Genomic DNA, 22,498 nt, shown 5'->3' on the forward strand with positions numbered 1-22,498 from the left:
ATGAGTGCTATTTTTCATAGAAACTTTAAGGAACATATGTTAGCACTCATAACTCTTTCTCTAATATCATTTCTTGAGGGTTTGTCAGGCATTTTTTGGAATGCTATTTGGTGTTTCCATTTGGATGATTATAGGTATTAACGTTGCTCGGAATCATATTACTAACAATACTCAAAGCATTTGTACTACTTTCACTACTCTTACTTCTAACAACACCAAAACTACTCCTCATAATAATAAAAGACAAAAGCATGTTGTGGTGTACAAGCAAATGACCATTTTCAAGCATTGCTTTTTATACATACATGAATTTATTTTTTTCTCTTTCGTATTGAACTCAATTATCGGCCAACACCTACGGAACCATTTCCATGTTTTTAAACTATTGAAGCTGCGTGTGCATTGTTGAAACAGATCGACAGAATTCATGTCAGTTTATAGCAGCTAAATGACACAGAAAGATCCTATGTTATAGAAAGGAACAGCTCAAAACAGCACAAAGTATACACTAGCAGCACGATAGCGACTTTATTTTGGTCAACAATGAAAAAAAAATGTTCTTTTGATCGGAGCTGAGCGTCTTCCTTTGGAGGTGCCGGAAAATTTGAAAAAAATAGCTTGAAAGTGCTTGAAATTGGCCATGACAAAGGTGTACGAACCCTGAAACTTTTTCCTTTGAAAACAAAACATGTCCCCAAATGTGCTTGAAAAAACGAGGAAATCCTAGCTGGAAGTGGATTGGGCCAAAGTTGCCGTCTAAAAGGTCTGGGACTCCCCACACTGGCATCCAACTCATTAAAATTGCAGCCATTCTTCAAAATAATAACGCTCGGAGGGCCCGATGGCTTTGTGTTCCTGCTGAAACATTCACAAGCATTTGCGCACTTTTGCTCCAAGTCCGGGGAACGATGGCCGCTCTCTGTTCAAAAAACTGCAGACGCGGGTCCTTTCGCGGGACTGAATCGGGAGCGGACGCGATTCCACAAATGAATTTACTTGCCGTACAATAAAGAAAGTGGATGCTTTAAAGTGTGAGGAATGCATTCTTTGGCCCCTCAACAGACGGGCTTCATTCGTTCCCGCATAGAGCTTGAATCTGGAATTTCTCGAAAAAAAATCCCACATAAGTCAAGTCATGTTTATTTGTTTTGGCCCTTAAACACAAAGAGTCTCAAGGGGCTGATCATATGCTATAGAGTAGAAGTGTGTTTTAAGCTTAGATTGAAACATTTCCACTGAGGTTGCAGATCCAATCTCAGGGGGAAGAGCATTCCACAGCACCGGGGCCTGAATGGAGAACACTCTCAAACCTGCGGATTTCTTCTTGGCTCTTGGATCATAAAAAATACCTGAAAACCAACCGCCCCAAACGATCCAACTTAAGTAGCTTTAATCACAAAAAAATCATTCAAATACAGGGATTGTTGGGGTGCTTCAAATTCTTGGCAATGCTTGAATTTCCGTAGATCACAGATAGGAACAGCCCAAAACAGCACAACGTAGGCTAGCAGCAAGATTGTGGCTTTATGTAAGTCATCAAAGAGCCCCCCTAAAAAAAAAGAAAAAAAGAAAACAACAAGTCAATTTGATCGCAGTTGGAACGGCGGCGCAGTAGTAAGCGCGTGTGTGGCACAGTTCTGAGGTCATGAGATCGAACCTTCTTTGTGGAGTTTGCATGTTCTCCCGCGCTTGCGTGGGTTTCCTACCACATTCCAAAAACATGCATGTCAGGTTAATTGGCCGGCCCTAAATGTCCTTAGGTATGAATGAACGAGTGAGTTGTCTGTCTCTGTGTGCTCTGCGATTGGCTGGCAACCAGTTCATGGTGTCCCCTGCCCACTGCCTGAAGACAGCTGGGATGGGCTCCAGCACCCCCGCGACCCTACTGAGGATATGCAAATAATGGATGGATGGAAATTGAGAAACATTCTCCTTGAAAGTGCTTGAGTTTGTAAAAGATGTAGGAACCCTGTTATTAGCAAAAGGAGAAGCCTCCTGATCTGACACAGATACTGCACCTTCATGCTATGGTCGCCGTGTAAACCGTCCTCCCGCTCATAAGAGATCGGCCTGACTTGACCAGCAGCTTCCCCTGAAAAAAAAAACAACAAAAAAACAGTGCTTTACCTTCAAAAAAATAAAGATATTTTCAAGCAACCTCAAACCTTTGAACAGTGGTGTACATGCAAACTGGGGTGAGCCGACGCGTTCTCGAGCACTGAGCATTCGTGGGGACTCGACATTTTCGGAACCACCTTTGTCTCTTGTACGTCAGTCAAGTTTTTTGCTCCGAAGACATCTTATATCTCCCATTTCTTGAAAATATTGTGGCTTGTATGTAGGGGGGCCACCATATTTGTTGCGGGGCTCATGATTGCTAACGGCATGCGACATAACCTTCTTCTATCGGTTCAACTGTTTCTAACAAACCTCCTAACCTTCCTCCTTTCCCTTTGTCTCCTCCTCACACTCCATTTCGTCTTTTCACCCTTCTTACTTTTCATTTTTCCAATCTTTGTCTTGATCCCGATACTCTTTGGAACCTCTTGGCCCCCTCCTCCTCCAACACCATCCCTCCCCCGCAGGTGTTAAAAGGTTTCCCCGAGTGTCTCCAGGCGGACATCTGTCTCCATCTGAACCGGACTTTGCTGCAGAACTGTAAGGCTTTTAAAGGCTCCACCAAGGGCTGCCTCAGGGCCCTGGCCATGAAGTTTAAGACCACCCACGCACCCCCGGGTGACACGCTGGTCCACGCCGGGGACGTCCTCACCGCCATCTACTTTATATCCAGAGGATCCATCGAGATACTGAGAGGAGATGTAGTGGTGGCTATATTAGGTAAGTGAACAGAAACGCAGTCACATAAGTCATGTGCGCCCTCTGTTGGTCGTTTCGAAAGCCTGCATGTCAGATTAAGTGCAGTTTACAGTTTGTCTGAGGGTTTTTATTTGGGTACAGCACAAAAGACAAGGTTAATCATTATTAAAAAGAAGGACAAAATCAACTGTTTGCACAGAAAACAGATGTCTCATCTCTCATCTCATTAGCTGTACCGCTTATCCTTATTAGGGTCGCGGGGGGGCTGGAGCCCATCTCAGCCATCTCCGGGCAGTGGGCAGGGGACAAAATCCCAAACAAGAACACAGCACCTGACCCCACAAACAAAAATTAAAAAACACATCAATTGCATTTCAAACTAATTGTGATATCACTAGTGACTCCTAAAAATAAACTCTGGGTATATTAATCTTCTTTAGTATATGTTTCTAAAATATTTATACAGTGGTACCTTGATTTACACATTAAATTTGTTCTGAGATTAGCTTCATAACCTAAAAACTGTAAGTCCAGACCCATTTTGAATGTAAATGTGATCATCTGTTCCAAGCCATCCAAACGTATAGTATGATATTTTTTTTTCACAAATCATGAAAGATCATCAGAACATGAAACAAATACATGTCAGAATTACTGCACAATAAGCATTAAACAGGAGGCACGTAATGTAAATAAAATGTAAGGATATAATCAAAATATTACTTTATCTTTTTGCCTCGTGTTTCTTGAAAAACTGATCCAATGACGTCTGCCCTGACGGCTTTTGACAATCTCCCGGAACCACTCTTCATCTCTGAATTGTGAACTGTGACGGTGACACAAAGAGCATGCTGGAATACATGCAGTTAGTTTGTTTACTTTCAGGAAACTCTGGGAGTGGCTAATAGCAGGGCGTACTGCACTGCATTTTTTACTTCTACTATCACTTCCAATGGTAGCCCAAGTCGCTTTTTGGTTCAGGGGGCAAGTGCTTTTTCACATAAACCCAAATAGGCCTAGATTATAATGTGCCTTAATAAACTGAATCAATGTATTAAAACTGCATTTTGTATTTCCTTGGGTTTTCACCGTGTGATACTAAAATTGTCAGGACAGAACGGAAACAGGACCCACTCGCGTAACGTTACTCACAGTTTTATTGGGAAGAAGGGAAAGGATTGCACACACGATCTGGAGATCGCAGGGAGCAGGTTGCTCCAACGCGGAAGTGGTATTTCCGTGGCGAGCGATGGCGGTGTCGGGAGCGGATTAAACGGGTCAATAGCTGGGATAGGAGAGCAAAAACATGGTCGAAAGCCAGGAGAGGAGAGTAGGTGTGGTCGAGATCAGAAACGGATCGTCATTCGGGACGGGAGAGCAGACGAGGTCAAGATCAAAACAGATTGTAGTGGGAGACAAACAGGACCAAAAAACAGGACAGGCGAAAAAGGGCTTGCCATGTAAAAAACAGATTCGCTGACAAAAGGGGGACTGACGGGACAAAGTTTAAATACTGACAGGGAGCCAATCTGTCAACAAGCTGCAGCTGGCGCCACACGGCGGGGCCCATTGGGCACCATGGCAACCGTGCTAAAAATAGGTTTGAGGACCTGAAACCTCCGTGAGTGATAAATATGCAAGAAATCAGGAAGGGTGCAAAAACATTTTCACAACACTGAACAAAAGAATGAACATTTTTCGGCATCCCGTCCGGTGACGTCGCTGTATGGACAGGTTTGAAACGTTTGCACCCGCAATTTTTAGGGAAGAACGACATCTTCGGAGAACCCATCAACTTGTACGCCCGGCCGGGTAAATCCAACGCGGACGTGAGGGCCCTGACTTACTGCGACCTCCACAAAATCTTCAGGGAAGACGTTCTAGAAGTGCTGGACATGTATCCTGAATTTGCAGAACACTTCTGGAGCAACCTGGAAATTACGTTCAACCTCCGTGATGTCAGTTTTTTTCTTTTATTTATGTATTATGATTGGTGTCGCTCATATTTAACGTGATATTCGTCAGACCAACATGATCCCAGGCTCTCCGAGCAGTGACGAGTCCAAATGCGGGGGTTTCAACAAACTACGCAGACGGAAATTATCCTTCAGGCGACGCACAGAGAAAGGTATTTCTTCCCTTTTTTAGAATTCTAAATCTGGGGTCTCAAATGATGTGGGCCATTTTGAATTGCATTCAACTGAATTGTAGTGTTGTTATTGTCCTTGATATCAACGTTGTTAGCAACAAGATTAGACGTGCCACTCCAAAGTAAACATGTCCTAAAGACTTGTGCACAGGAACAATAGAGCTGTGAAAAGTAGTGCAATCGTAAATAGATCGAAAGATACTTTATTCATCCCCGTAGGGAAATTAACACTTCCAGCAGTATCCTTGTGTCGGAAAATAAAATGATAAAATAAAAGAAATAGAATACAAAAATACCCAATATAGCGTGTTAATAAAGAGCATTTAAATACTGTTACGAAAAATACACAATGTAATAAAATAGGGTAATATGCAAATGTTGGGGTTTCATGTGTGCTTTTACTCCCCAGGGTGGAGTTAAAGAGCCTCATGGCATGAGGGAGAAATGATCTCCTCAGTCTGTCTGTGGAACAAGACTTACAGCAGCAACATCTATCTATCTATCTCTAGACAGCTATCTATCTAGACATCTATCCATCTATCTAGACATCTATCTATCTATGAAATGAAAATGAAATGATCTGCATTTATATAGCGCTTTTCATGCCAAGGACTTCCCAAAGCGCTTTACAATGTGCTCCACATTTCCCAATAGCGGCCTTGCAGCCATGTAAGGCGCTAACCTGCTTATTGGGGGTATCAGGGGTTCAGTGTCTTACCCAAGGACACTTCGACATGTAACATGGACGAGCCGGGATTCGAACTGGGATCCCTTGAGCCCAAGACGAGCGCTCTACCTCCTGAGCTACTGCCGCCCTTCTATCTAGACATCTATCTCTATCTAGACATCTCTCTATCTATCTAGATTTCTATCTAGACATCTCTATATCTATCTAGACATCTATCTATCTAGACATCTCTCTCTATCTATCTCTCTATCTCTATCTCTCTCTCTCTCTCTATCTATCTCTCTATCTCTCTCTATCTCTCTATCTATCTCTCTATCTCTCTCTCTCTATCTATCTATCTATCTCTATCAAAGGCAACTACAAAAAAACCTGTAATTTTGATTGGCGCTTTTTTCATGATACTGGAAAAGATGGATAATTGGCATCAAAAGTCCTTAAAAAGTGCTTAAATTTGGCCATGAAAAAGGTGTAAGAACCAAACAATTTCATCACCAAAATCTTTTCTCCTGTGGCCAGATGATGCCGATGTGGGCGAAATTAAAAAGTCCCACAAGACTCTACACAGAAGAAGAGAAAGAGAATCTTCCCATCACCAAAAAGGCCAAGAGGTACCAAAGCGCCAGTATCGCAGCTCGGTGTCTTCTCATTCCAGCGGTGATGAGGTACCGACAAAAAAAAAACGTTTTTGCAGTAAGTCGCACTCTCAACTCATTCAAATTGTGTCTGATTTCAAAAGGGAGAAGAGTCGGTTGTCACCAGCCTTGCTCCTTCATCCGCCATGCTGGAAAACCACCACTTGCAGGTCACGCACAGAAACATGTCGGAGAACCTCGACGGGGACGGAGAAACCAAAACGGGAAACACCTGCAACGCTTTATCAGGTTGAAAAATACATACTGAAACAGAGGAAGCCATGTTGTTGACTTGTTTAGCCGTCAATGGCACGGAATGACATTTCTTTTCTGACTTTAGGCGCGCTCTCCGGGGTGTCCAACATCTTCAGTTTCTGGGGGGAAAATCGAGGCGGCGGTCAGTACCAGGAGGTTCCGAGCTGCAGCTTGGCCTCGCCGCCGGCCCTCGGCACCCCTTTGCATAGCTTGAGCCGGCAGCAGCGCAACCAACTGGACTCTCGCCTCGATCTGTTGCAAAAACAACTGAACAGGTACCGACATATTTTGGGGGTCAGAACTTGAACCGGGGGTTGGTCGAGTCAAGTCGAGTCGAGTCATGTTTATTTGTTTGGCCCTTAATCACAAAGAGTCTCAAAGGGCTGCACAGACCACAGATCATTGTAAACTATTATTACAGACTATTATGACACCGTCACCTGATACTGTCAACATCAAATCTAGGTTATTCATATGCTATAGAGAAGTGTGTTTAAGCTTAGATTTAAACATTTGCACTGAGGTTGCAGATCCAATCTCAGGGGGAAGAGTATTCCACAGCAGCGCTCTCGAACCTGCAGATTTCTTCTTGGCTCTTGGGATCAGCGTTTTCAGAGCGAAGGCTCTGGACCGGAACATAGGGGGAAATGATATATGAAAGATATGAGGGAGCAAGTCCATGCATGATTTTGTATAATACCTTAAAATCACATTTTAAGCTAACAGGGAGCCAATGCAGGTTAGCTAAAATCGGGGTCATGTGGTCAAACTTTCTTGTCTTATTCAAAAGCCTGGCTGCAGCATTTTGTACCAGCTGAAGGCTCTTGATTTTGGACTTAGGGGGACCGGAGAGTAGTGCATGAAAGTCATGGAGACAGGAGGTAACAAACACAAGAACTATAATCTCCACATCAAACTGGGACAGCATGGGGCATATTTTAGCAATGTTGCAAAGATGAAAAAAAGCTGTTCTAGTAATATTCTTCACGCATGTTTGAAGGGACAGATCGGCAGCCCAAAAATCTTAAAGGAGCTGTTATTTGAACCAAAAATACAAAATAGAAAAAAATTGTCTGGAGCCACAAACACTTAAAAGCCTATATAAGCCTGCTGTCAAAATGCCTAACCCTAACATCAGTACACTATGAATGAATGACTGAATGAATAAATGTTTCATTACTTTGATACCATTAAATAAATGAATAAATCAAATGTATCCAATTGTGTTGTTTTTATTTTGAGCATTCAAAAAAAAAACACCAACGTGGATCGTGCAGAAAGAAAGTATGCAATAAAACACAGCATGCATTTATAAACATAAAACATCAAAAATAAATAATAAAATAAGATGAATACAGTTGAAGTCAGGGCATGGGCAAAACACAGCAGCATCTTCCTCTCTCTCTCTCTTTTGATAGAAAATCAGCGCAGCCACCATGAGCAACATAACATAATAATATCCAGTGACATTCCAAATATATTCTGAAAAAAAAATCAGAAATCACTTGATATAAAAAAAAAAACGACTTTGTTTTTAAATACTGTTAGAGCCTATGACAGGATCGTGTCCTTACCCTTTTACGTGACCTCAGTGTTGAAATGAGGGATGTAGCAAGAGGCTGAGTTACATTGTGACAGTGCCCCTTGGAATACCGAGCTTAGGCCCGCCTACCTCCGTTCTACCACAAAGGCCACGGGAGAGAGAGGAAAACAAGTGGAGGAGAGATGTGCCGAAGGTTTGCATCGCAGAAAAGTTCTCCAGGCAGGAGCTTAACCGCGAGAGCCACGACTTCACGTGACAATACACAACTTTTCCTTGTTTGAGGCGACCTGTATCTTATGTGTTTGTGAGCATCTTTCAATTTGTAAACCTTGTTTGGAAATGCGCCAGGGAGTCTCACGGCAGTGCCAGAGAGCGGTATGAGGCTCCAGAGTCACGTGTTGGTAACCCCCGACATTAATCAGGACAATGCTTTCCCAGATTGGAAACTCGCATGTCAGCAGATATCGGAACCATCATGCAGCTGCTGCAGAGACAGATGGCGCTGGTCCCGCCGGCCTACAGTGCTGTATCATCACCACCTCAGGTAGAAACACAAGAATGTTCCGTGCCTCGCATGGTAATATGTTTGTGTAATTCTGCCAGTTTTGTTAGAAAATGTCCGCACTTTGGAGAAAAATGACAGTTTTTGTACTTGTAGGCCTCTCCGTGTGCTGAGCCGAGCATCGGGGAGAAACTGGTTCCGCCTGTTACACCGCTGGAGACAAACACCCTGACCTCCTTATCGCAGGTAAACAATATGTTTGACTTGTACTACTTTTAAGTCAATTTTTTGTGCAGCGCTAATTTCTGACTGACTGTCTTTTTAAAATTCTAATTGTTATTAACTGCTGTTACAGTCTTGTTACACGGAAAGACTGAGGAGATCATTTCTTCCTCATGCCATGAGGCTCTTTAACTCCACCTGGGGGAGTAAAAGCCCACATTAAACCCCACCCCCACATTTGCATATGACCCTATTTTTATGACAGTGTGTATTTTCCACAGCACTGTTTAAATACTCTATAGCAACATGTTATATTGGGTATTTTTGTATTCTATATCTTTTAATTCATTATTTTATTTTTCAACACAAGGATACTGCTGGAAGTGTGAATTTCCCTACCGGGATGAATGAAGTATCTATTTATCTATCTGATGTTTTAAAACTGTGAAACTAGAAGTGTAATATATTTTATTTTTTATTTGATCAGATTTCAAATCAAGCCTTTTATTATTTTTGTGGTTCTATTTTGGGTGTGAAAAAGCACCAAACATAACAAAAAATTAGAATTATTAGTAGTAATGCCGGTCTTGGTTAAGATATAATACTTATAATGTTGGCCCATACCCGTCTTGACTGCCCTCTAGTGGCCAATTAACAAACCCTAACCTGAAAATCAGAGGTGCATCTCATTGACAGAAAAAGGAAAAATCTGGAACAGAATAAGAACATATATTATTTGGGGATTTATTTATACTTATTTGGCAGGACAGCGGCACAGTGGTTAGCGCGTGTGCGGCACAGATGTGAGGTCGTGAGATCAAATCTTCCTGTGTGGAGTTTGCATGTTCTCCCCGTGCTTACTTGGGTTTCCTCCGGGCACTCCTCCCATATACTAGGTCAGGTTAATTGGCCGGTCCGAATTGTTCTTAGGTGGGAATGAGGGAGCGAATTGTCTGTCCCTGTGTGCCCTGCAACTGGCTGGCAACCAGTTGAGGGTGTCCCCTGCCCACTGCCCGGAGATAGCTGGGATGGGCTCCAGCACCCCCGAGACCCTACTGAGGATAAGCGGTGCAGAAAATTGATGGATAATAGATGATTGCATCAAATTTAGGGGAGGGCATGAGATCATTTCTTCACGACTCTTTTTGGCATCTGCCATCTGGTACCAGGTATTGAAAACCCCTTGAAAGTGTCTGTCCTGTTGGACCTCTTGCTTTATGCTATCACATGACGGATGGGTGGATCAATGAAACTTTAAGTGTACTCTTCATGACATGTTCTTCTTTCCCCCTGCAGATGTTGAACGCTCAGGACTTTGAAGAGTTCCCGGCCACGTCCGCCCTATTCCCAGAATCGCAGGACTCCCCTTTGATTGACACCAGCCAGAACCGGCCCTCCTCCTCCGGGCTGGATAGCTTAAGGCAGCATTCGGAGCTTGAATTATGCTTGGAAACCGGCGCCGGGGCTTTTTCGGAACTGGCGGCCGGAGATGTAGGGGACGGCGCAGTGTCCGGCTCGCCGTCCGGGACGAGCTCCAGAAGAACAGGGTTAGGGTTGTGTGTGGACATGGGTTGCGGTCACCCCGTCAGACTATTACCCCGAGATTCCGAAACCCAAAGGAGGTTTTCTCTCCAAGAGTCGCGTACGCCTCAGGACTCACGGACACCCCAGAGACACAGCTCGGACCCGGGGGGCGAGCTAAGCGGGCGAACGGAACGGAGAGGTGGGGACGAAGAAGACGGACCTAACTGGCTGTGATTCAAACATGGCAACCAAAACCCAACCTCTTCTGAGTTTCTCTCCATTCTGCATGAACACCAAGAGATCTTCAGTCAAACCCAGATGGATCTAGAGGATGACTGAAACCCTCCAAGAGTATCCCTTTACCGCTCGATCCAGTTTTGGATAACTTCTCGAGGACAGAAGGAATAATAACGAAACAAGTAGCCATCACGTCTTGCACTGAAACAATGATTCTTAAAGTGTCCGTGGCGCTTCCAAACAAACTCACAAACCGGTTTTAATTCCCTCCCCCAAAACGTAGTGTTAGCGGGCCTAACAAGAAACCCACCATCATGTCTACGGTTTCTCATCCCCAACGAGGTCCCCACTTCCTAAAAGCACACCTAACTGGCTGGGTTTTCACTTCAGGGCTGGGAACTGGAGGGTTCAAACAAAAAAAAGCCATGAATTTTCTCAAGCGACATATCAGATCGATGTCGACACGCGCGCGACAAATTGGCAAAAAAAAGGAAAAACGTGCTGTTTTTTGTTTTCATGGTTGAATCCGCTACCTCAGATTTTTACTGGTCCCAGAATGCGTCTAAATTGGAGATAGCCCTCACAAACTACACCGCCGTTTTTTTATGTTTAGTAAAATATGCAAACACTGGCAAGTAGGGATGAGGGAGTGGGCTAAATGTCCCTTTTCTTTTTTTGTGTTTTTGGTTTTCAGTCCTTATTTCCGTTGCAGGATTATAAGGCGCACCCCCCAAAAATGTCTCTTTTTTTCAAATAGTTTTCATACATAAGGCACACCGGACTAAAAGGTGCATGGAATTGAGATGACAGTAAGGGTTCCTGTGTGTTTGGCTAGTGCATACATATGTACCACTGACAAACATCACTAAACATTAGAATAGGATAGGAATAGAATAGAATAGAAATATACCTATAAAGAGCCTCATGGCATTAGGGAAAAATGATAGCTTGCTAAAGTAGTAAAAAAAACTGTCAAAATAGCCACATAGAAAGCTAAAAAAAAAGGTAGCTTGCTAGAGAGGCGGCCAAAATGCATGATCACTATAAAAAAAATAAGGTCATAGGTTTTCTATATGGCATGCACAAAATGCAAAAGGATAGCTCGGTAGCTTGATAAATGGCTAAAAAGGTAGGAAGATAGCCATCCTTAGGTTGCACCCTCTGGTCGAATGCCTTGTCGTATGTCATTTGTGCCAGTGATGGTCCAGTGGTACAGTGTCTGCAGTGCCACGACTCGGATTCATTTCCCGTTGCCTACAATGTTTTGCCATTTATGTCTGCGACATTAATCATAAAATTACTGAATGCATTCCTAATCTTATCCACAATATAGTTTGGTATATAATGTGCCCACTGCTATAAGGCGCTCTTTCCAATTTCTGTCCAAATCAAAATTTTGAGGTGTGCCTTACAGTCCTGAAATTACGGTAATGCTTCCATCACAAGCAAGCGGTTTTATTTTTTGTTTCCACGCAGCACATCAAAATCCCTTTAATATGAAGTTTGAAAATGAGATCCGAGTCCGCTCCGAACATATTCATCTTTCAACGTTTCGAGTAAAAAGCATAAACGTCGTCATCGTCGCGAAAAAGCGTAAGGACGCTCGGACAAACAGGGTGAAGCGAACGGCGAGAAAATGAAATGATCGTTTGTGCTCGGTACGATTCCTCTTGAACTTATTCACTGGCAGCCTGCTCAAACTGAAAAAACAAAACAAAACGGAGGTATGACGTCTATAGCCGTCCGTGGCACTGAGCATGTTAAGGTTGCAAAATGCACTTTTGGGGTTTTAAAGCGTTATCTTGCCTGATCAGGTTTTCAGAGATTTTTCCGTCCCGGATTGCAGTTCTGTGGAAATAGGATTCTTTACGGTTGCGTCTCTCCAGCGTGCCACAAGGGGAAAATGATGATGTTCGACGACATGGCTAGAAAATGTCAAAGCGGCGTTGATTAACATTTGGCAAAAAAAAAGAAAAACTTCTCTCCGGCAGCTCAAAAAACAGCCAAGTCGTTGATGGCCCTCCATCGACTAAAATGAGAGGTTTTCAAACCTTATCCTCCAAGGTCCACTTTGACAAAGTCTGACTTTATTGAACTCAAAACAAGCAAATATGTAATCGGGTTATTTTTCCAAATGAATTTGAAAACTGGGGTGTGATGTTTGAGGTGTCCTTAAACAGTTGAAAGTATATTATTTTCTATGAGTTAACAATCCCCAACTCAGAGTGAAAACAGCTCTTATGCTTCTTTTATATGATTTTTATCAGAGCTGTTTAGGGCGGAACACATTAGGTTTGAGGAATGGGGGCTGAGGGGAATGCCGACGAGTGATGTCATGCTCGTCCCTGAAGGTTTCGATTACGATTTCTGTTTGTCAGTGTAGTATGAAAATTGTTTTTTTTTATAAGGTCAGTTTCCTGTCGATCAGATTTTGCTTCCCCCTTTAGCATCATTGCAAGCATTGGTACCCATAGCTGATAAACTCAGTGCGAAAAAATACAGTCATGTATCGCCGACTTGCAAAGTCTTTACTAAGCCAATGAGATTCTGAAATGAATGCATACAGAAAGGCATCATGGGAGGTAGTTCATCCAAAAGCATAACGGTATTTGCATTCAGCGGGACACAAACCAATGAGAAACGGGCATTTTATATGGCTTTGACCTATACAAGATGGGCATCTTAAAGCTGTATTTTGAAGTTTTATGCACGGGTACAGCAAAGTTTAATTTTGTAAATTGATGCCCGGCGAAAAAATATCGATGTAGTGGGGTAATTACCACAAAGACGGGCTTAAAAAAACCTCTTATTCCACACTGTAAAGTAGAAATGTAGGGCAGTCGTTGTATCCCGGGTGTCCACTGTATTGTGTACGAGGGGTTTCTAACTCAAATTGTCATGAACCAGAACAGGATCGGGACCCAAACGCGTGACATTATCACACAAGCTTTTTTTTTTTATGGGAAATGGGGAGTCATTCACGTTAGGCAGCGGTCTGGCGTGGAAAGATGGGAAGCCAGAGACCGACGAGATCGATTCTAATTGCCCGAGTTGATATCGGACAGATTGGGTCGATACCGGACAGGACGGGACAGACAGGATAATGAATCGGGTTATCGAAAATAAACGGGATGAACTAGACGGGAACGAAAACTGGAGAAAATAATGAACAGGACAAAAAAACGAAACAGGAAACCGAAATTAAACAGGACAAAATAAACGGGAACAATACCGGGCATGAAATACCAACAGCAAAACAGGACAGTCAGAACCCGCGTCTTGCGGGGCAGAAGACAGAAAGCCAATCTGTTAATGAGCCGCAGCTGGCGCCATACGGGTGGGGCCAATTGGGCGCCATGGCAACCGTGACACAAATAATCAAGTTTAAAAACGTGTGTATATAATACATAAAGTGTGCGGGGGCAAACGCTGTCACAAATTATTACAATTAGTGTTCAAAAAAAAAGACTACGCTAGTTTCTGGCAAAGAAGAAGATATGAGATATGTCATAGATGGCAATAGATGTAGAATAAATGAACGCTAGTTTTCTACAAAACGGTCATGCAACTAAGCTCTGCAAAGATGTGTTTTTTTGGATCACATTAGAGGAAACATGTACAGTTATCGCAATGTTCTAGTTTTCTAGTATATGCATAATACAGAATCGTCATACTTCTCTAGACTAGAATGACATTGAATATCAACACCATATTTAACAGGCAGTTAAGTAAGTTACCCTAGATGTGAAAAATGTCCAAACATATTTCTATATTTTTCATTTAAATATAAATATGACTTGACTAAACACAGAGCCTGACAATACAGTCGTTTGATGTTAGTTCTTATTTTAAAGACAAAAATTGGATGAAACGCTTTCCATGTTTAACACGAACACGCGTAGTAGCGATCCTGCAGCTTGAATGGACTCGCAACATAACAATGCTAAGCTTAAAAATAGTCAAGTCCAAAGCTTAGCGGGACTTCCCGGTTTTTCCATAAGCCCCTAAAACTGGAAAAAGTCAAAGCAAAATGAAGGGTGAAAACCACATTTCAACAAATAACATCAAAAGGGGACTATTGGAAAGTCAGAGAATCAAGTAGGCCTCCAAAATTCCAGAATGAATGCAAGTATCAAATACATTTTCCTTTAAAAACACCAGAAGACTGTGTATTTTGATATATATTATACCATGTCGTGACATCTTTACTTGATAGCCTCCATTCCTCATAAAATAAATATTCAAGATTTAAAAAAGAAACACCTCCATTCCATCTGGAAATAAGATCTTAAGCCTAAAATGCCAATTGTGACGTTTGGGTTCAAGCCAGGCTTCTCACCTGAAGACTTTTTTTTGATCCACCCATCATTGTTCTTTGTTTCTTATTGTTTGTGGATGATCAGCGCTTTGGCATCGCATCCTGCCCAAATTGGCCAAAATCACCTTTTCTCCTCACAAATGAATGTGAAAATTCTGGTTTGCTTCGGGCTTGGGCAGTCAAATCAAGTGAATCGGTCAGGCAGGTTCAGGCTATAATTCCCTCGGGTTCAGATCAGGTCGGGCTGGAATTTTTTCGTCCCGATTTGACCTCTAAATCCATTATCCCCTCTTCCCTCAAACTACGTATGCATGTACTGTAGTCATTGCGCCCCCTACTGGAGGCATCGTGCAATCGTCCTTTAAACTGAATTTGTAGCAGCCGCCAACGCTTCCACTCCCGCTCCCGCACTTTATATTTGAATCAGTGCAAACGTTTGATCGAGACTCAGGAATGTGTCCTCCGGTCCATTTTTCTTAGTCCGATGAAATAACGCGAGAACATGGAGTTAACGTTTTGCCGACTTGAAATCTGCCGTGTTTTCTCCTTTAAGGCGGCATTCCAACGATTGTATCTCCTTGCTTGCTGGTCGAAGCTAATTTATTCGTTTGTGTGTGTTAACTATAATAATAATTTTGTCTGTGAGTTATTTAAACATTCGGAAATGTTTCATCGTGTTTTCTTTTTGTCCAGCGTGGTCGTCGACTTGCCATTCATGCGAGTCCGAATGAAATCGGTAAGTTATTGAACAACCGCTAATGCTAACAGCTACTCGGTTTGGTCTATTTTTTGATTCATAATAAGAATAAGGGGCACTTTTCGTATCGTACCAAAGTGGACAAAATGAAGATGGAATACATTTTTGTTTCAATGTTTTTTTTGCTACAAAACTTGTGAAGGACATGATCTAAAACACAAATGTGAAAATGACTCTTAAATGGAGTGTTCTCAATTTTCTTAGGCCTCTATCAACATTTTTCTCATGTGTTAATAATGAGCAGGTATGGAGATAGCAATAATGTATTTTCCCATCGTCAAAGTTAAAGCTTTAACTCGAGTTAACTCAAATTACAGCCGCTTTGACTTGACCTTGGCTCCTGACTTGCTAATGGGAAATTACATTTAAAGGGACTGCAAATTATGAAGCGCCTCCTAGTGGTAAAAATATTTAATTCATAAAAAAAAAAACATTGATGTTAATAATAAGCATAAATACTTGAACTATCATATAAACTTGTATTTTCTTCTAAATATTCATGTGTCAAGAAATTTGCAATTATTTCACATAGGGCATTCTGTTAGGATTTAGGTAATTTTTCCACGTGAAATCAAACAATATAACTGCCTGAAATTAATAATAAATGAAATGAAATGAAACATGAGCCACACCTAGAGGGAGCTGACATAATTGTCCGCCATCTTGCTGAAAAAGAAAGAAACTGCATTGTTTTGATCCCTTTTGAGTCTCTGTAGTTTTACATTCTTCTTTGAGCTTTGTAGCACTCGTTTTCAGTTGCACTCCCCAATACAGTGACATCTAGTGGTCCTAAAATACACATTGTCTTCTTAGAGGAACTTCCTGTTCACTCGAGGTAAAACTATTAAATAGAATGAATGAAAACTTTATTTTAAACATTAAAATAAAAACAGAACCAAAACAATAACTCAACAACAAAATCATGTTACATAATATGTTCGAAAAGGGGTAGTAAGAAGCAAATGCTAATTTTCTCTACCCTTTCATCTTCCCTATTAAATACACCAATGATAATAACAACAATAGTAATAGTATTAATAATAACAGTTATGATATAACAATAGCAACAATAACACAAAGTTACCATAGTTCTAGACGCCCCATTCCCAATCTCTTGTATCACCCATTTTCTTCAGCTCTGTATTCGGCCAGTAAGGTTTTTTTGTATTTAAATTTGAACAAGTGAATAGTTGGACATTGTTCCAAAGTTTGACTCCGCACACAGACACGCACATACTTTTCCTGGTGGTTCTCACCTTTGGGATACGGAATTCATTGTTTTTGCGTATCTGTCCCTGTTCAATGAATCAGTCTCGGGAAGCTATTTTGTCCCATGTCTTCTGAAAATGACACCCCAGATGCACCCAATCATTTTTGGCCTTGGAAAAAGTGGGGAAACAGCAAAACTGCCGACCCCGAGATAAAAAATAAAAGGCAATATGAACCGGTGTAAAAAAAATACTCTGAGGAAATTGTTGACATCTGAGTGGACACCCACCCCTTTACTACTGACGTGCAATCAGGTTGGTGTCCGGTGAGACTCAGTCAGATTAACAATTAGTGTACCTTGATTGGCAGAGTAAGCAAGTGGTATATAAACTGTAGCATAGGGAAAAAACTTGTTTTATTGTCCTACCGTAATTTATTCATTTTAAAGCATTAGTATACATCCTCCATTGTAAAACAAATGTGACTGGATGGCTTGATTCTATTGTTTGGGAATAAGGTGTGCACTAAATCAAAATCCTTCGTCTCACTATCGCCCTCTGCCATGAGGCAAGAGAATTGTGTGCCTCCCCCTCTATCTCCAGTTGCTCTGCACACCGATACATTAAATCAGGGGTCTCAAAGTTGCGGCCCATGGGCCGTTGGTTGACCTCTGAACGATACTTTGAGGCCAACACCTTAATCAGAAAGTTAAGGGATAGTGTGTACCATTCGAACACTAGATGTCGTAGTATTCTGTCGAGCAACTGAAAATGAGTGCCAAAAATCACAAATTAGAATGGAAATTACAGAGACAATGTGACCATGAAGCACCACTACTTGCCTGGTTGTTTTTGAGTACCTGTAGCAGCAAGATGGCAAACAATGATGTCATCTCACTATAGGTGCAACTGATGTTGCGAAAATATATATTTTTGACGTACAATTGTTTCAAAACAAGGTGCATCTACATGATATTTCATGTAATTTTTGCTAATTATTCAAATCTATATTGTTTTTTTAATGAATGACAGTTATTTTACAACTAGGAGGCACTGCTGTTATGCACTGTCCCTTTAAGTGCAACACTGGCTGATTATGGATTAAGTTATTACTGATTGATTTGTTTCAACATGGATTCTTATTGTGTTTGTTATTATTGTTTGATGTTAGAAATTCATGAAAGGATATGTGAATACTATATGAAAACAATGTAAAAAAACTCGATTTGGCCCAACCTCACTCAGACCCTAGCTCCAGCGGCCCCCAGGTAAGAGATACTGCTTCTTTTGAATATAAGCAACAGTAGATGGTCCAAAAAAGTCCATGAAACGAGAACATATTACTGAATCGCTTGATTCGCCGTTAACGTGTTCATTCTATCTCTACTTCTATGATTTAAGACGAAGATGCGCACCAAATTAGAATCATGGGTCCCACTTTGGCCCTCTGCCATGAGGCAAGAGAATCACGTGCCTCACTCTGCATACGCTCAGCACAGTAATAAATTAAATACTTCCTGTATTAATAATATTCATAATATAATGTGAAAACTCTGATTTCTTTCAAAGAAAATCCAACAATTGTTTAACACTGAATCAATTTTGACCCTTTGAGATATTTGTAACCGCGCGTCACTGCCCTTTACCGAAATGTGTATGCTGCTATTTCCCTTTTTTTGTGTGTGCAAATTGCCTCAAACTGTTGGAAACAAGCACAGAGAAATGTTTGATGATCGTCGGAATCATTTTTGTGTACAGTCTGTGTCGTGTGAGGCATCCAACTGCTGACTACATATATCCGGCAAGGAGCCAGATTTCACTGTACTTTGTTTTTCTAGGTTTTATTGCCTCTCCATTTCACGTACGGTAGCGTTTTCATGTACGGTTCGCTTGAGTACAATAAGTCACCTAGTGGCCTGGAGTGTAATTGAACATTCAGAACTATGACCTCAGATGTAGAATGTGGTTGTATCTTCTTACGTTGTAAGTGTCGGTAGACCGGAGCGTAGTACTCGATACTAGAGAATACGTCCATGTAATGCATACTGCATCTTAATGGGAAAAAGAAAGTGGAATGTTAGTGCATGAGTTGGGAAGGTCGGAATGAAAGATGCCCGGTAAAATATATATATTTGACGTCTATGGCCGTCAACGGCACCGAATGAGTTGAAAACGGGGAAAAAAAGGAAAAAAAAATACTCGCTTGCTAGCTCTTCCATACTTGAGAGCGTTTTTTCAGCTCTATATAACTTTGTATGAGTTCCAACCGACTTTGTAGATATTTGAAGCACTCCAAGTTTACACAATACTGGATGGACTGGCGTCACTCTTTGTCTGTACATACCGACTCGTACTTCTTGTAAAGCTATCCAAACTTTGGCACTCGTATAGCCAGCACTATGCAGTAACTGAAACTTTTTCTTTGGCATGCTTGGAAAATGCAAAATATGCTTGTGGATCTATTTCTTACAAGAAAAGGCACCCTATCCAAAAACAGAAAGTGGGCGAGGGAAGAGGAGTTGGACCACCAATCTTGCCATATGTAGAAACTAATGTAGAAATAGATGAATACCTACAAATATGCAATGTATTTATGCATGTTGTTTTGATATAAAATAGACGAAAAATACATGACAAGACAAAATACACAACAAAATAGACGACACCATAAATACCAAAATACATGAAATAATACTCATCAAAATAAATGGCAAAATGAATAAATGACAAAATAAATAAGGAAACCAATAGATCGCCAAATACATGAAAAAATACATAATAACATACACAACAGAATGTATGACAAAATACACAACAGAATACACGATATAATATGTGACTATACAAATGCCAAAATCAATGTATGACAAAATACATTACAAAGTAAATGACAAAAGATCATGTTGTATTAAAAAATGACAAATGCCAAAATACTTGACAAACTACACGGCAGAATACACGAACAAATACACAACAAGATACCTGACGAACTATATAAACGATAAAATGCATAAATATATGAATCAATTGCATATAGGTCTTATAGTAAGGTAATACATGTAGGTAAATGGCATTAAGATTATTTGTAGTTACTTCTACTGTACATTCGTTTCTACGTAGGGGAACATAGGTCCTTTGGAAGTAAAAACCAGCTGAGGACTTTTAAACCTCACGCACATTTTGACTTGCATGCTGCACTGAAATAAGAGGAGAGGAAGTGAAAAAACATTTTCAAGTCGATTCCTGCTCTATGCTCGTCAACTGTATTTTAAGAGGGAGGGGGGTCTTCTAAACGATGGGAGAATCTTATTTCCATAATAATCTTATTTCCCAAGTTCAAGGGGGACTCCATTTAGGAAGCCTAATAAATTGATTACCAAGTGAAGGTGAAAGGATTAGACTCTATCGGAGTGCAATGGAAAACCAATATCCTGTATTGAAAGCATTTGTGCGACGTTCAAGAAAAAGGAAAGCGAATCGCAACTCGATAAGCTATGTCACAAGAGCCCTCCGTTTTGTTCCGGAGAAACACAAAGTTGGTGTAATTTCATATCATATTTTGTGGGGGGAAAGGTGCGGTTCCGGATTGTGTGATAGCGATTATCAATGGGTGGAGTTTATAAAAATACAACAAATATTTATTTCAATAAACACCTTTTGAAAGCAAAATATGCAGGGGTTTTGTGATGATTTGACATATCAATGGCGCATGTTTTGTTTGACTGGCCCCATTTTCAGAAGGTAAAATCCAAGGTACAAAATTGAAAAAGTAATTAAGCAGCCCACATGACTTAAATCAACTTTAAAAAGCAGTGAAAGCGTTTTTTTTTTTACTGGCCCAATTTCCAGGGTTCACGTTCACTATGCTTAAAAAGATACAATTTAAAGAGTAAAATACATTTATTAATGAATAAAACAATCACAAACTCAAAGTGTGTTTGTTTTATTAACCTCACATTTATGTTAACTTGCTTGACAAAAATAAACAAAATGGAAAATAAATAAACATTTTTTTTGAATTACCGGTAAATACAAAAAAAAATTGTAATGTATCGGCCCAATGTTCAGGGATCACTTTAACATTGCTTGAAATGAAATACATAATTAAAATGAAAAATAAACACCTCAACAAGTTGAACAAATAATAACAATTAGAACATTTAGAGAAAAAAAACGCACAAAGAAAATTTAAAAAAAGAAACACATTTTTAGGTTTATTTGAATAGACAATTTTGAAGAAATGTTAACTCTGCTTGAAAAAAAATACAATTAAAAGAGTAATATAAATGTATTAATCAATATAGAAATCACAAAAAAAACCAAAATGAGTATGAAAACGACCATTAATAAAATGTTCTTTTTTAAATGAATAAGCCTTTAGCAAAATATTTTAATTAAAACTTGATCACAATTTAATTTTACATAGTTTCCTATGGAAGCCGAAGGGTGCCTTAAGTCAATTATCAAGACGACTATCTCATCTCATCTCCGTACCGCTTATCCTCATTAGGGTCGCGGGGGGGGCTGGAGCCCATCCCAGCCATCTCCGGGCAGTGGGCAGGGGACACCCTCAACTGGTTGCCAGCCAATCGCAGGGCACACGGGGACAGACAACTCACTCGCTCATTCACACCTAGGGACAATTTGGACCGGCCAATTCACCTGAAATGCATGTTTTTGGAATGTGGGAGGAAACCGGAGTGCCCGGAGGAAACCCACGCAAGCACGGGGAGAACATACAAACTCCGCACAGGAAGTCTGGAGCTGGATTTGAACCCACGCAGGAGGTTCCCATGACATGAACTGTGCCGCACAAGCGCTAACCACTGCGCCGCCGTGCTGCCCAAGACGACTATTATATTCTTAAAAATGTCCTTAAAAAAATGCACATTAAAATAATTGAAGCCGCTTTTTTTTTTTTTTTTTCATAAAAAGCCCTAAGCAAAATATTTAAATTAAAACGTTATCATAATTTAATTTTACATAATTGCCCAAGGAAGCCCAAGAGCGCCTTAATTTAATTAATTCAATGAACATTTGAATAGTGAATGGCCTTAAAACGAACAAGCAGTGATTGAAAATGTTTAAGAGAAATGCTTTGATTAAAACGTTATCACCATTAAATTTCACATAATTGCCTATGGAAGCCCAAGAGTGCCATCATTCAATTAATAAAATGAACATTTGTATTATTAAAACAATTATTAATCCATATCCATGTTTGTGATGCTTGTATCATGACAATAGAGGGCACTCATTCATTGTTCCCAGGTGGTGTCCTTTTAGCCCCCCGAGCGCTTGCACCGCCCCTGCCTGACATACAAATAGAAGCGCTCCATCGTTGAGTGCTGACTAAGCGGTGACGTCATCAACTGATTACCGATTCAAAGTTAATGAGGTCACATGTCAAATTACCTTTTGCCAGTAAGTCGTCGTTGCACTTTCGGCCACAAGGAGTCGCTAAAGTTCCAGGACGGGATCATCCTCTCGCGTTCAACGCACTTTATTTATATTCACGAGGAAACCAAATATATTATAGAAAGGGGATTACTCTGTGACTTTAATGGCGGGGACAGTTAGTCTCCGCTGCCCGCCGTCCTGGACGAATGGTCCGGTCCTACCTTAAAAGGAATCGAACTTTTCCAT

The 22,498-nt window shown here is 40.9% G+C and overlaps 2 protein-coding genes and 1 long non-coding RNA gene across 8 annotated transcripts in view; 2 read left to right on the forward strand and 1 right to left on the reverse strand.

The window, feature by feature from the left end:
* kcnh2b (potassium voltage-gated channel, subfamily H (eag-related), member 2b) overlaps positions 1-14,458 on the forward strand; it is a 225,370-nt gene extending 210,912 nt beyond the window's left edge. For all 5 annotated transcript variants that reach the window (XM_088322152.1, XM_088322155.1, XM_088322154.1 and 2 more), the window contains 9 exons: positions 2,586-2,838; positions 4,582-4,775; positions 4,843-4,945; positions 6,171-6,316; positions 6,391-6,535; positions 6,627-6,816; positions 8,523-8,628; positions 8,743-8,832; positions 10,105-14,458. In XM_088322152.1, coding sequence (XP_088178278.1) covers positions 2,586-2,838; positions 4,582-4,775; positions 4,843-4,945; positions 6,171-6,316; positions 6,391-6,535; positions 6,627-6,816; positions 8,523-8,628; positions 8,743-8,832; positions 10,105-10,566 — 1,689 coding nt within the window. In that variant the 3' untranslated portion in view covers positions 10,567-14,458. The remainder of the gene's footprint in view (positions 1-2,585; positions 2,839-4,581; positions 4,776-4,842; positions 4,946-6,170; positions 6,317-6,390; positions 6,536-6,626; positions 6,817-8,522; positions 8,629-8,742; positions 8,833-10,104) is intronic.
* Positions 481-22,482, reverse strand: LOC148348705 (uncharacterized). Of its 2 annotated transcripts, none has more exons than XR_015847562.1 (3): positions 22,268-22,482; positions 2,019-2,092; positions 481-1,549 (listed from the first exon to the last, which is right to left on the reverse strand). It is a non-coding gene; the product is annotated as an uncharacterized LOC148348705 (long non-coding RNA). The 2 variants fall into 2 exon arrangements; XR_015847563.1 differs by having other exon boundaries at positions 1,658-2,092.
* The window catches only part of LOC148348706 (uncharacterized), a 92,639-nt gene continuing 83,001 nt past the window's right edge, over positions 12,861-22,498 (forward strand). The window contains exon 1 of the mRNA XM_088322146.1: positions 12,861-15,623. The gene's annotated coding sequence lies outside the window, so the exon portion shown is untranslated. The remainder of the gene's footprint in view (positions 15,624-22,498) is intronic.

This window comes from Urocampus carinirostris, chromosome 18, assembly GCF_059441175.1.
Source record: "Urocampus carinirostris isolate Australia breed hairy pipefish chromosome 18, RoL_Ucar_1.0, whole genome shotgun sequence".
Lineage (NCBI taxonomy): Eukaryota > Metazoa > Chordata > Actinopteri > Syngnathiformes > Syngnathidae > Urocampus > Urocampus carinirostris.